A 14,906-nucleotide genomic window follows, 5' to 3' on the forward strand; every position below is an offset into this window, starting at 1 on the left:
TAGGAAACTTAATCCAAGGAAAGTTAATCAGATTAGGTAGATTAGAATGATTGCAGAGGTGATGGAGAAAAATAGTCCATCTGAGAGAGATTTGGGGGGCAGAATTTCATAAGAAAAGAGATCCAACTATACCCAGCTTATTGGCACCGTGAGACCATTCTCAAAGGGGTGGGCATGCACTGGGTGTTGAGGCCAGATGGAAGTAGATTTAGCGAGTAAGTGAGAAGTAAGAAGTGGTGGCATGACCATAGCATATAGACATACAACTTTTTCTCCCAAAGTTCTCCTTTATTTTTTCTTATTGTCTCTGACCCCCTACTAAAAGCATGGTCTAGAATAGTACTTTCCAGTCAAACTCTGTGATGATGAAGGTGTTCTATATCTGCACTGTCCAGGATGGTAGCCACTAGCCATATGTGGCTATGAGCCAGACACTTGAAATGTGGTTAGTGCAAATTGAGACATGCTGTAAATAAAAACACACTGGATGTTTGAAGACTTAACTATGGAAAAATAAGAATGTAAAACAGTCTCAATTTAAAAATATTTATTACATGTCAGTATTTTGGCTATGGTGGGTTAAATCAGATATATTAAAATTAATTTTACCTGTTTTCATTTTTTAAAATATAACTACTAAAAATTTTTAAAATAGATTTGTGCCTTGTATTTCTGGTTCTAATTATATTTCCATTGGGTCATGTTGTCTCAGATACTGTATTTTTTTTTAACCTTTCATAAGATTGAGCAAAAAGGAAAGGACAAGTTTGAGGGAAGACTCCCATTTTTAAAATAATACTGTTAAATTTCATAACATTTTAACAGGTAATGTAAAGTAATATAACAAATTCAACTTTGATATTATAGAATTTCAACTAGAAATTTGTTGTTTAGCCAAGAATGTTATTGAAGGCTATAAAGATCTAGTACTTGGTTAAAGCAGTGTAGCGTTTTCTTCTCTTATACCCTACCTCTGGTTTTTCTACTCTTAAAGTGCTTAACTTAAAGTTTTGTAGTATTTAAAACTTTTATGTAATCAGACCTATTGGTATTTTCAAGGATTCTGCTTGTTGTCACAATTTTGAGAAAACTTTCTCATCCCCTCAATTATATTTCATATTTAAATCTTCATCTTTTATTGTGGTATAAGCTCTGAGGAGCCAGTTGTTTTATTATATCTATTGAAAAATTAATTTCTCTACTGATGTGAAATGCCACCTTTATATTCAATTTTTATGTGTAATTGAGTCTGTTTCTATAACTAATAAATGTTTAAAAAATGAATTTCTGGATCAAATAGCCCAAGGTTTAGCAGTAAATGGAATTCCGATGAGTATAAACTGTTCTACCATTTTGCTTTCCTAATTATTGCACAGTAGCTAAATTTTCGTTCATGATTGTGGCTAATCTGGTTAGGTTAAATATTGGATTTCCTTAGTATGGAATTAGTTTAAAATCTGAACTTTGATACTGTATGAACACTTGGGGCTTTAAGCATAATGAAGTGTTTGCATAATTAAGTTTTTTGTTTAGAAAGATCAAGTAGATCATGTGATTCTTGTTGATTACATTTTAGGTGATTTGTAAGTCAGATGCTCCAACAGGGGATGTTCTTCTTGATGAAGCTCTAAAGCACGTTAAGGAGACTCAGCCTCCAGAAACGGTCCAGAACTGGATTGAATTACTTAGTGGTAAGCTTCTGTGTATAAACTAAAAACTGAATTCTCTGAGAGATTTTTGTAAAAGTTTAAAATCCTTTTGAAAGGAACTTAGACAAAATAGCCAAAAGCTTGTTTAGTTAGTTAGGCAATCTTGAAAGTTAATCAGTCACTAAATAGGAAAAATAGTGGTTTTTAAAATTTCATCCCCTTTAACAAAACTGAGCAGATGTGAATCAGATATAGTATACTTCCTTAGCTTCCTTAGCTCCTGTCATTCTTTGTCAAAATTACTTCATGCTACCTTATTCTGGATAGGCTAGGTTAAGCTGTGGTAACAGACAACCCTAAAACCTCAGTGGCTTAAAACAACAGTTTACTTCTCACTCATACTGTAAGTCAGTCACAGGCCACTTCATTCTCATCTTGGCAGCTGGGCAGATGGAGCTGCCACCATCTGGAGCACTGTCAGTCACTAGTGTAAAGGAAAGAAGAGAATAACAGATCACCCAGGCTCTTAAATTTCTGCTCAGAAATGACGTGTGGTGCAGGTTTCATTGGTCAGAGCAAGTCACATAGCCTCCCCTAACTTTAGAGAGATAGGAAGTGCAGCTGTAGGAAGGAACACTTACTTGGTTGATAGCACTAATGACTACATTTATTTTAAAGTTACTTGTGTATTTGTCTAATCTTCTAGATAGTAAACTCCTGGAGTATAGGACCTGAGTTAGCTTGTTGTTCCTCTGTACTGTTATATAAAACATAGCTTCTGCATACATCTATGCTCATTTCATTTCATGTTCAAATATATTGCTTTTTAGACTGTTTTAAAAACGTTTGGAGGTTGTCAGAGATTGGTAATTAACATGTCATTTTTCTCACTTATAAATAGAGTTTCTAAAGTAATAGTTGTATTATGAAGATATTCTTATATCAGTAAAAGATTGAGTTTTGCGTGTTTGTTTATTTATAATGTGAATACACATATTCCAAACTTAGGTAGTAGGACAATAAATGGGCACTTTATACTATTGCAGGGTTCATTCTTCCTTCTTATTGGTAGAGAACATAAGCTTATTCACAAGTTTGTCTTGATGATTTTTTTTTTTTTTTTTTTTTTTTTTTGCGGTATGCGGGCCTCTCACTGTTGTGGCCTCTCCCATTGTGGAGCACAGGCTCCGGACGCGCAGGCTCAGCGGCCATGGCTCACGGGCCCAGCCGCTCGGCGGCATGTGGGATCTTCCCAGACCAGGGCACGAACCCGTGTCCCCTGCATCGGCAGGCGGACTCTCAACCACTGCACCGCCAGGGAAGCCCTGTCTTGATAATTTTGAGGGTTTTTTTTTTTTTTGACCACCCTTTTGTAGATCTGCTGATAACTTTCTTTTTACCTCATTGAGTAAGAGAAACTTTAATATGACCCTTTTTCCTTCTTTGTGGTTGTGATATTGATGTCATGTTCAATTACAATTTTTTTGTAGGAAATCTTTTAAAATTACTTTGCCCATTTGATGAAAGTTTGTTTGGTTAAAGCTAGGTACTTACTCGGCACATACCAAGACTGTATGTCACAGTGCTCAGAACATTGTCAGCCCTCTTTGGGTGAGCCTTCCACCTATTCAGCAAACTGCGGCCCGCTGACAAAGACTCAGTGAGGGTATGATGTTAACTCCATATGTTAAATATTAGCAAATATGATTTTTTTGAGATAAAAATAGGAGTGCTAGTACCTTCTAACTGATGGATCATTTCTGCACTCTCTGGAGTTCACTGGCCTAAGCAGTCTTTGTGTTGTGCTCACGTTGTGCTGCTGTTGTTGGCCATTACCACTTCCGGTGGTGCAAATTAGAATTTGTAATTAGGTTCTCAGCTGACCAAAAGGAGGGTTTCTCAAGTTGTATTTACTTTTTTGGGAGGTAAGTCAGGTAAGTCAGAGTGCTAAAGTTCTTTTTATGGAATATAGTTTGTCTTGCCTTAACGTCAATGTTTTTGATATCCGCTTTGGTGCCACTTAGCACGTGGAGGTGTTTTCAGATGCTTCATCCATCAACAGTCTCTTTATCTTACATCATACATGTTAATGGCACATTGGGATTTGGGTTAATAATATATCTTGGACCACTGGATTTCCTTTGTTATGTACGCATGGTACACAGGGAGTATGGCTTGTGAAGAGTTGAATCTCACTGTTTAAGGGGCTGTATATGTCTTAAACTTTACTGGTTATGTAACATTTTATGCATGTAGCTTATCCAGTACTCAATGTGTATGATAAATGAAAGTGGTTTTCAACTTGAGCTGTGTGCGCTCTTCTCACTTGGTTGAGTGAAAGGAGGGCAGAAGTCTATAAGCTTTTCTCAAAAGTATTAAATATAATTAAGATTTTGTGAAACAGAGTGTCCATTTGAGTTAGGAATTTGTGTAAACCAAGAAGCTAATACTAAGAAAGTGGTTTTTAAATTTTTTTAAACAACATCCTGTGAAGTTTAGGATGGCTGTAAATGCCAAAATATCACCTATAGCACTTTGGTTGCATGTTCCTGATGTATAATAGGAATGACCTGTAATTTCAGCATAAAAGAAAGGAATCTGGAGTGGGAGAAGGAGAAAAAAGCACATTTCTTTTAAATTAAAATATCTACTTCCCACCTAGTTAAAGTAGTGCTAGTGCTTGCTGATTTTTAATAAAAAATTGTATCCAACCTAACACCATTTTAACCTTTTTTTTTTTTTGTGCATTTTAACCATTTTTAAGTGTTCAGTTCTGTGGGTCAGTTTGTTAATCTAAAATTTTTTAGTTGCTTCAAAATAATGAGTGGTATCAAATACCAGTTATTGCAGCAATGCTGATGTAGGTACTATGAAACTTAAAAAGAAGTGCTTCCATACTAAAAGAATCTTAAAGTTCATTTGCAGACCAGTTGTATATTTCTATCTATTTATTTAGGCTGCGCTGGGTCTTCGTTGAGGCATGCGGGATCTTTAGTTGCAGCATGCATGCAGGATCTAGTTCCCCGACTAGGGATCAAACCGGGACCCCCTGCAATTGGGAGTGCGGAGTCTTACTCACTGGACCACTAGGGAAGTCCCCAGTTGTGTATTTCTAATAACAGATTAGAGTTTAATAGTATGGTTCTCTGAAAGTGCAGTAGCCCAGAGAAAAGAAATCCTTGGGAGCTTTAGTAGTTGGAGGAAGTGGAACTTGGATTGGGCCTTTGAAAGGTAAAAATGAGACAGAAAGAAGGAAGTGTTCCTGTTCAGAGGGATTAGAGGGGGTGGTAAAATTGGTGGACCTATCCTTACACAGTTAAGTCTGTACTTGTTACTAGGTTTTAAAAACTATGTATTGTACTGTATTGTTGAGGGATACGTGCATAGGTGGTGAGACTATATGTAAAGAAAAAAGAATGATTAACCTAAGTTTGTTTGGTGGTTACCTCTGAGGCAGAGAAGACACAAGGGAAGCATCTAAGGTCTTGATGAAGCTTTCTTCTTTACCTGGGGTGGGAGGATACATACCCAGGGGTTCATCTTACCGTTATTTACAGTGTGCATATATACATGTTAAAATTACTGATATTTAAATATTACTTATATATCTTGTTAATTTAAAAAAATTAATAAATATGTGTATTTGAGACAAAGTAAAAAGTTTAAAGACTACTTTTCTGTTTTCAAGAATAGTATTTTTTGCTTTCTGAAGTCGTAAGACATGTAATTGATCAGTTTGGTCACAAGGTGTCGCTAGACTGCCAAATTTATGAACAAAGCTGCTTTTTTTTGGTAACATGTCAAGGAAGATGGAAGTTTTTTGTAATGAAGTTATTTAGGTGCCTGCCAGTATGTCATTTTCACTGAAATAATTGTCGGGCAGTGGGATATAAATAACCTTTGAAGAACTTTTCCTCTCCGTATATACTTCTCACAGTTCCCTTTATAGAAGAGTTAACTATAAATAAATTCTATACATTAAAAATTTGCTTGTATAACTTATCAAGTCTTTTTTGCATAGTGAGTAACTTAGGATGAATGACAATATGGATCACAGGAACATCTTTTAATCTAGAATTTTGAACATTATTCCTCCATTGGGGGTTTGTTACAGTATATTTAAAAGATATTCAACATTCTGCTTAAATTGAAGCAGCTAAATCTTTTAGTAGATAGTATAGATTAAACCTTTATTGTATCTTCTCTTCACTTAACCAACTCCCCTCCTCCCACCCCAGTTTATACTGTTGTCTTAAGTATGCTAATAATCTCAGGGGTAACTTTATTCTTTGGATTTAGATTAATTTGGTTCTTTTAAAATAAAAGACAGAAGTGCAAATCAACTAAAATAAAAAAATTTAAAAAACAAAAGCCCAAATAGAAAAAAATAAAATAAAAGGCAGAAATGTAAGGATGCCAAGACACTTTGACCACTCAGTTATTTATTTATTTATTTTTGTTTGTTTATATTTGGCTGCAGCATGGGTTTTCTCTAGTTGCAGCGAGCAGGGGCTGCTTCTCATTGTGGTGGCTTCTCTTGATGCACAGCACGGGCTCTAGGCGCGTGGGCTTTAGTAGTTGTGGCGCATGGGCTTAGTTGCTCCGCGGCATCTGGGATCTTCCTGGACCAGGGCTCGAACCCGTATCCCCTGCATTGGCAGGTGGATTCTTAACCACTGTACCAGCAGGGAAGTCCCACCACTCTGTTATTTTATTGTACCTTTTTTGGGTACAAAAATAGTAGTTTAGTTCAAAATAGTATCAAACAACATTTACATATTACCCATACTGGTTCAGCTTTCTGCTTATGGGATTTTTTCATTTTTAAAAAATGTCTGAGGAAAGCTGAATAACATTTTTGTTGGAGTGGGCACACAAGATTTGCCCTTTTCCAGGGAACTGCATCAAAAGATGATGTCTGAGTCCTTTTTTGTTAACTTCCTCCGAGGCAGAAATGATTGCCCATAAGAAGGTCCAGTCATAAATGGAGCACATTATTTGAAGGTTGGTCTGTGTTCAGGCTCTACTCTTTCTTAGTAGCAACACTAAACTAAGGTAGCATATTTTGGATTTGAGGAACTTGTCACAGGAACTTTGTAATAAGCATTACTTGTTCTGTTGGGTGCAGTATGTACGATTTAATTGTGGATAAGGTGTGGATAAACCTTATTAGCATGACTTCAGTACAATAGACAGTAAGTTATAAACTGCTAATACCATTTATTTCCAATGAGAGGAAAAAAATCATTGTATAGCGGCATCAGAGGGATTTCTGGTTTTTTTAGGTCTGTAAAGAGAAATTGACCTTAGAATAATCTTAACCCCCCCCCCCGCCGCCGCCTCAACAATTATTTGAGAATACGTAGCCAAGATGTTTTCTGAGACATAGAATAACTTCCTAATTGACTAGTGAGTTGCCAGGGAATAGTACTTCTTTGATAACTGACAAATTATTATTATGAGTATAGTTAATTAATTAACCTTGGATTTGAACTATAGTTTTTTATGGGCTTTTACATAAATTTGGCTATCGATTATTCTGTGTTTATAAGTTTGAATTTCCAAAAGTCATTTAAGAATGTCAGAAAACACAACCTAGCTAATTCTAGCCTGGTGCCTTAGGTTGCCTACCACGTGTCAATGATATTAGAAAACACAAAACAGGGCTTCCTTGGTGGTGCAGCGGTTGAGAGTCCGCCTGCCGATGCAGGGGACACGGGTTCGTGCCCCGATCCGGCAAGATCCCACATGCTGCGGAGTGGCTAGGCCCGTGAGCCATGGCCTCTGAGCCTGCGCATCCGGAGCCTGTGCTCCGCAACGGGAGAGGCCACAACAGTGAGAGGCCCGCGTACCGCAAAAAAAAAAACACAAAACAAAACCCAAACTGTCTGGTGAAAGTTGCGGCAGGCATTTATTGGGGAGACAGTGGGTTGGTACAACAATTGAAAAATGAAAGTCCTAACTAACCTTTGAAAGATGCGTGCCCTTAACATGAAACTCAAGTAATTTCTTATTGGTTCATATTGTTTCATATTGTTCATATTGGTTCATATTGTTTTTATGGCCCTATTTACATATTGTTCATATTGTTTTTATGGCCCTATTCATATTGTTTTTATGGCCCTATTTACATCTTATTCTAGCCAGTTAAGTACAGTTAGTTGTTATATTATGAATGTTCCCTTCCTTTGATTTAAAATTTCTAGAGTTAGAAATATGTGTTACTAGGACTTCCCTGGTGGAACAGTGGTTAGGAATCTGCCTGCCAATGCAGGGGACACGGGTTCAAGCCCTGGTCCGGGAAGATCCCACATGCCACGGAGCAACTAAGCCCATGCACCACAACTACTGAGCCTGTGCTGTAGAGCCTGTGAGCCACAACTACTGAGCCTGCATGCCACAACTACCGAAGCCTGTGCACCTAGAGCCCGTGCTCTGCAACAAGAGAAGCCACTGCAATGAGAAGCCCGTGCACCGCAACGAAGAGTAGCCCCCGCTCGTCGCAACTAGAGAAAGCCTGTGTGCAGCACTGAAGACCCAACGCAGCCAAAAATAAATAAATTAAATAAATACATTAAAAAAAAAGAAATATGTGTTACTAATGTCTGCATTCTCAGTACCTAGTATGATTTTTTTAGACCATTATAAATAGGATAAACTCTTTCTGCCAAAGTGCTGATTCTGCACATGGTTAAATAATAATAGCTAACGTTTATTGCGAGCTTACCATGTACCAGGCTCTATTCTAAGAACTTGATATGTCTTTAACTTAACTTAATCCTCGTAATAACCCTTGTGAGCTGGAAAGAGTTGTTTTCATCGCTTTACAGATGAAAAGACAGAGGAATAGGTAAGAAGCCTTGCCCAGGGTTGCACTGCTAGGAAATGACCAAATTGGAATTGAAATCCAAACAGTCTGGCTCCAGAGCTTGCTCTCATAACCTATTATGCTGTAGTGCTTCATCAAGTAACTGTTAATGATTTCTCTTTTTTTGTTGTTTTTTGTTTTTGTTAATGATTTCTTAACATTAAATGTAGGTGTGGGCTAATTTAACACCAGAAATTGAAAGTAGAATTTCATTTATTATTGAGTTATATTTTTCTTTTATACTGTTAAGTTTTAAAATCTAATAGGGCCCCAAATATATTTCAGCTCTTTTACTTTTTGAAGTTAACAAGGAAATTGAATGCAATGATTGTTTTTCTTTTTGTGGAAGCTGATTTGCCAGGGTTTTTTATTTGAAAAGTTTATCTTGTTTTCTTTATTTTTTGCTTTTAATCTTTTTTTTTTTTTTTGGCTGTGCCTCGTGGCATGTGGGATCTTAGTTCCCTGACCAGGGATTGAAGCCGTGCCCCCTGCAGTGGAAGCATGGAAGTCTTAACCACTGGACTGTCAGGGAAGTCGCGGTTATGTTTTCTTTAAATGTAGAAGATGACTTTAATAATGATTCATGGTACCATTTCTTCATTATTTAATTGACAGTTTTTTTTCAAGTCCCTAGTTTTACAGCGTGAATAACAAAATGTAAAATGGTAGATCCAGATCATTTAGCCTTTAAAAAAGAAAAGCTCTCATTTTCTCTTCATTGTGCTCGTGCTTTCCTTTAAATTATTTAGATATTTAAAATAGCCATTTTAAACTCCTTGTCTGCTAATGCCATTGTCTCTGTCATTTCTGGGTCATGTCAGATTTGGTTGACTTTTTTTATTTTTTTGCGGTACGCGGGCCTCGCTGTTGTGGCCTCTCCCGTTGCGGAGCACAGGCTCCAGACGTGCAGGCTCAGCAGCCATGGCTCATGGGCCCAGCCACTCCGCGTCATGTGGGATCTTCCCGGACTGGGGCACGAACCCGTGTCCCCTGCATCGGCAGGTGGACTCTCAACCACTGTGCCACCAGGGGAGCCCTGGTTGACTTTTTTTTTTTTGGTTGTGTGGCATGCGGGATCCTAGTTCCCTACCCAGGGATTGAACCTGCGCCCCCTGCAGTGGAATTGCAGGGTCTTAACCACTGGGAAGACACCAGGGAAGTCCCTGTTTGACTTTTTGTTGATTTTTTTATCCCCTTAGTTTTGGGTCACATTCTCCTGCTTCTTCACAAGTCTAGTAATTTTTATTGGATGCTGGACATTGTGAGTGCTACGTTGTTGTGTGCTGAATTTTGTTTGTCTTTAAAGACTGTTGGAATTTGTTTTGCTAGGTACTTAAGTTACTTGTGGATCAGTTTTGTTTGTAAGCTTTGTTAGGTCAGGTCTGGAGTAGCCTTTACTCAAGGGCTAGTTTAGCCCTATTACTAAGATGTGATCCTTCTGGAATCCTTTCTGAATGTCCTGGGTGTTCAGTGAGACCTTTCCACTCAGGCTAATTGCAATTCAAATTTTCCCTAGCCCTCTGTGAACTCTTGGAATTGTTCACGTTACAACTTCCTTGATTTTTTTTTTTTTTTAACCTTGTTTTGTGGAGTTTGACGCTATAACACATGTGGCTTTGTTTTTGGCCAGACTCAAGCGAACACCACGCAGATTTCTAGAGCTCTTATTCTGCATAGTCCCCTCTTCTCCAGTACTCTGCCTTGCATATTCCAGCTGCCTTAGCCTCCCCCAGCTCTGATCTCTGCCTTTTTACACAGTGTGAGTCCTGTGCTCTACTTGAGGTCTTCTGTTCTGCTCTGCTGCCTGGCATGTGCCTTTGGGTAGTAAGCTTGGGCAGTAGTAGGGCTCAGTGAGGGTCCTCTCAAAGGTCACAGCTCTGGGCTGACTTTTGACTAGCATCTGAACAGTTGTTTCATACATTTTATGCAGATTTCTAATTGTTTAACTCCAGAAGGCAAGTCCAAGACTGATTACTCAATCATAGCCCCATATTCTTCAGTGTTAAGTCATATAGCAAAATAATTTTGAATACTAATGTATTTTAAGTCAGCACTTTCCACTAGAGCTTTCTGCAACAATGGAAATGCTTTATTTCTGTGCTGTCCGCTCAGTAACCTCTAGCCCCACTTGGCTATTGAGCACTTGGAACGTGGTTAGGGCAACTGAGGAACTGAGTTGTTTTTCCTGCTTATTTATTTATTTGGCTGTGCCGCAGGGCTTGTAGGATCTTAGCTCCCTGACCAGGGATCGAACCTGGGCCCCCTGCAGTGGAAGCATGGAGTCCTAACCACTGGACTGCCAGGGAATTCCCTGAGTTTCTTTTTTATTAATTTAAATTTAATAGCCCTATATAGTTAATGGCTGCTGTAGTAGACAGTACAATTTGTTTTTCCTCAATATTATAAAATTTCAGCTTTTGCATGTAATAAAAGTGCCGGTGGTTGATCTCTAACATGACCCAATTTAGAAAGTTACTATAGTATTTTTTTCAAATTACCCAAATAGTTACATGTTCATTGGAGATTATTTGGAAAATACAAAAAGTACAAAAAAGAAAATTTGTCACATATAATATAATCCCCCAAATAATCAAGATGAATATTTTGATGTATTTCCTTCTAGTCTTCTATAAAGAAAAAAACTGTTTTAGTGAAAAATATTTGGGTTTTTTTTTTTTTTTAAGATGTTTTTGATGTGACCATTTTTAAAGTCTTTATTGAATGTGTTACAGTATTGCTTCTGGGTTTTTATTGTGTGTTTTTTGTTGTTGTTGTTTGGCTGCGAGGCATGTGGGATCTTAGCTCCCCGACCAGGGATCCAACCCATACCTCCTGCATTGGAAGGTGAAGTCTTAAACCACTGGACCACCAGGGAAGTCCCTTGGTTTTATTTTAAGTATTTCTGTCTCAAAGGGAAATACGCATAGATGACAAGATTAAAATGATGAAAATGTTTTGTCCTTCTATAATTAGGTTTATATTATTTGTCAGCAAAGAATAGCATTGCCTAAACAGGCTTTCCTAGCTTTATAGGTCAGGTATATGTAGCGGTTCAGGAATCACTTATTAATCAGGAAACTTTTTAATTCTTTTCTCTTTTTGTTGCAGATGGGTGTTTAACAGAAAAGAGATCTTATATTTTGCTAGTGGCTGCTTTTTGACAGTAGCTAGAGAGAAGCCAAACATAATTTAATATTGATATTTGGCTTATTCCGCATTAGGGGAACTGGTTTGGAGACTGCTTTCAGCTTGAGTAACCGTTGTGCCTGAAAATCATGTGCCAGGTGCTTAGAAACCAAAGGCCTGGCCATCAAGGGGTTCATGGTTTAGTTGGCAAGAAAACATAGTTGGATTTTCTTCTGTTTCTCTGGAGGAAAAAAAGTCGAATGTTACTGTTCATTTTAACAGTACAAAATTTAATAAGATTAGCAGATAATACCTATCATTTCTAACTTCGGGAATCTTTCTTTTAGGTGAGACGTGGAATCCGTTAAAATTGCATTATCAGTTAAGAAACGTGAGGGAACGATTAGCTAAAAACCTGGTAGAAAAGGGCGTATTGACAACTGAGAAACAGAACTTCCTTCTTTTTGACATGACGACACATCCCCTCACCAACAACAACATTAAGCAGCGCCTCATCAAGAAGGTGCAGGAAGCCGTTCTCGACAAATGGGTGAACGACCCTCACCGCATGGACAAGCGCCTGCTGGCCCTCATCTACCTGGCCCACGCCTCGGATGTCCTGGAGAACGCGTTTGCGCCCCTCGTGGACGAGCAGTACGATTTAGCCACCAAGCGGGTGCGGCAGCTCCTGGACTTAGACCCTGAGGTGGAGTGTCTGAAGGCCAGCACCAACGAGGTGCTGTGGGCAGTGGTGGCCGCCTTCACCAAGTGACCCTGCGCAGAACCAAGCGTCCTCCTTTCTCTCGCGGGAACCAGTCGTTTTTCTTCCAGGGACTCCTGGTTTTCTGCAGTTTGTACTTCCCACACTATAATTGGCTTTTGTTTTATGAAATGGTGGGTGGCTTTTTCTTTTGTGTATGTATGCAGGATTCTGCTGGTACGAGAGGCCTTCCTCTTTCTGTTGTGGAAAAAGTTTCACCGCCATACTGGCATTCCATTGCTCGTTGCCATCCTCACTGTTGCCCGTTTGGGTTCTGGTGTGCTTTGACTGTCAGAGTACCTCCAGGTTCCTCACACGCACATCTTTTGGATTACCTCAGGTTGAGTTTCTCCCACATGTGCACGTACATCTCGCATTCTGCCTGCAATTCAGACAGAAGTCACAAAAAGGCCTTTAACTCACCAAAGGTAAATATCTGTATCTATTAGGACATTTTATACATAGACCTCAGTTGAGATGTATACTTAGCAAAATTATTTTTAAATTGAAATACACAGTAAATAATATAAAGTGCCCCTTGGATCTTGCTTTCCATGTAAATCTATTGTATTATTACACTTGTCATAATTTTAACTATTAAATCATAAAGGTCCAATTGTTTCACATAGCCAGTTTGGGATGAGCTGCATTCCAGTTATGCTGTATATAGTTTGAATTACATAGAAATTGTTCCTTCTTCTGGCCACCACTGCCCATCTTAGTATTTTGCAGGGTTTAATTAGTTGTACACCTGGTGCCCCTTACTTGCTACAGGCATTGTAATTTGATGGCAAAATAGACTTCTCGTCATTGAAGGAGAGAGAAAACATGTGTGTCTAATTGGTCCCAAGATTTTTTGAGCTGTGCCATTCATGGTACTCTTTGCCTGTGCATCTCCTTTCTGGAATTGTTTTCAGTCTTATTATTTTTATCATTTCTGTAGAGAAGAAGCTTGTGACCAGTACTAATCTTGAGTACAGTTTTATCTTTTTCTGTCCACAAGTAAATTAATGTCTGCTCTTAAATAAATATCTACTCACACTTTCTTGGGGGAAAAAAATCAAATGTCAGCACTAGCAGATGTTGCATGTAAATCGTTAGCAAGTAACGACTACAACTCAGATGATTAAGAGTTTTGTAGCAGAAAGCTCTGCTGTGTTTTAATTTTTATATACAATTATGATAATTAGCACATTGTAAGAATATAAACCTTTGCTTTTTAGAGTTTATTTTTACTATTTCTTTATCATTGTTTATCGTATTACCATTGGTTTCATAATGTAAATACTATATATTGAACAAATTAAATGTCAAATTTTTTATTACCATAGTTCATGTTACTAGTGGGGCTTTCAGGTGTTTAGAGACTTTTTTGGTTAACATTCAATTCAAAAGTACTAGATGGTGTATAACTCTAGAGTTGAATTTTAAGGGATTCCCTAATATGTATACTATCTTTTTATCTGAAGTAATAAATAAACTATGATCTTGAAAGTGCCTGAATCAGACCAAGCATGTCATTTGTATTTTTGTATTCTAATTATTGTGGTTTTAGTTTTCTTTCTGATGAAGTTTTACTTAGCCTTAGTTTAGTATGGCAATATTTCTACGCAGGGGTTGGCAAACTTTTTCTTATTGGGCCAGATAGAAAATATTTTAAGAAAATGTTTTAGGCTTTGTGAGCCATGTACGGTGTTGCAGCTACTCAACTCTGCTGAATGAAAGTTGCCATGGACAATACAAATAAATGGGTGAGGCTGTATTCCAGTAAAACTTCATTTACAAAAATAGGCAGCTGGCCATGGGCGTTGGTTTGCCAATTCCTGTTTTAACTCATGAAAAAAGACGGATTTTTCTCTCCATTAAAATAACCTCCTTTACCTCCAAAAATGATAACTACTGGTGGTAATTAAGTATAGAAAGTATTGATTTGTAGTTTCTTCCCACAAAATGGATACTTGAAACTTATACCATGTCCTGAAATTTCCTTTTAGGTGAAGATTTACTGTTTTCCTCCAGCAGAGATTTTAGAAATGAGGTAACGGTTGTTTCTAAGGTATTCTTGGCTTTATAAGCTCATCTGTATTCTCAAGCAAGGGGGAAAGGGCCTCACCCAAACTTGCAGCGTTTGTTTCAGAGCAGAGCGCCCGTCAGCTCTACCTGTGTGTGACCTCAACTTCAGTACACGGTCGTGTCTCCAGAGGAGAGGACAAGTGGTCCCATCCAGAGGGGAGGGTGTTATCTAGAACTCCTTCGTCCTGTAGAAGGCCCCTGTTTTACAGTTCTCTGCAAGCAGGAATGGTGTGACTCCAGGGACATTATTCTGTGTGGAAGGAGCAGTATGTCCACAGGCTTATGCCACTTTTGTTAAAAGCCTTCAGATCCAAGAATCAGGCAGTGAGTTTTGATATAATAAAATTTACTGTGCAATAATAAATCGATTTCTTCATATGTTTAATTGCTGAGTGTTCCTTAGAATAACCTGGTCTGGAACAATGCTGTA

At 38.1% G+C, this 14,906-nt stretch overlaps 1 protein-coding gene across 1 annotated transcript in view; it reads left to right on the forward strand.

The window, feature by feature from the left end:
• The window catches only part of GOLPH3 (golgi phosphoprotein 3), a 53,665-nt gene extending 39,754 nt beyond the window's left edge, over positions 1-13,911 (forward strand). Inside the window, exons 3-4 of the mRNA XM_082836176.1 lie at positions 1,577-1,691; positions 11,991-13,911. Coding sequence (XP_082692302.1) covers positions 1,577-1,691; positions 11,991-12,415 — 540 coding nt within the window. The 3' untranslated portion in view covers positions 12,416-13,911. The remainder of the gene's footprint in view (positions 1-1,576; positions 1,692-11,990) is intronic.
• The last annotated feature ends 995 nt before the right edge of the window (positions 13,912-14,906 follow it).

Source organism: Leucopleurus acutus, assembly GCF_964270905.1.
Source record: "Leucopleurus acutus genome assembly, chromosome: 3".
NCBI lineage: Eukaryota > Metazoa > Chordata > Mammalia > Artiodactyla > Delphinidae > Leucopleurus > Leucopleurus acutus.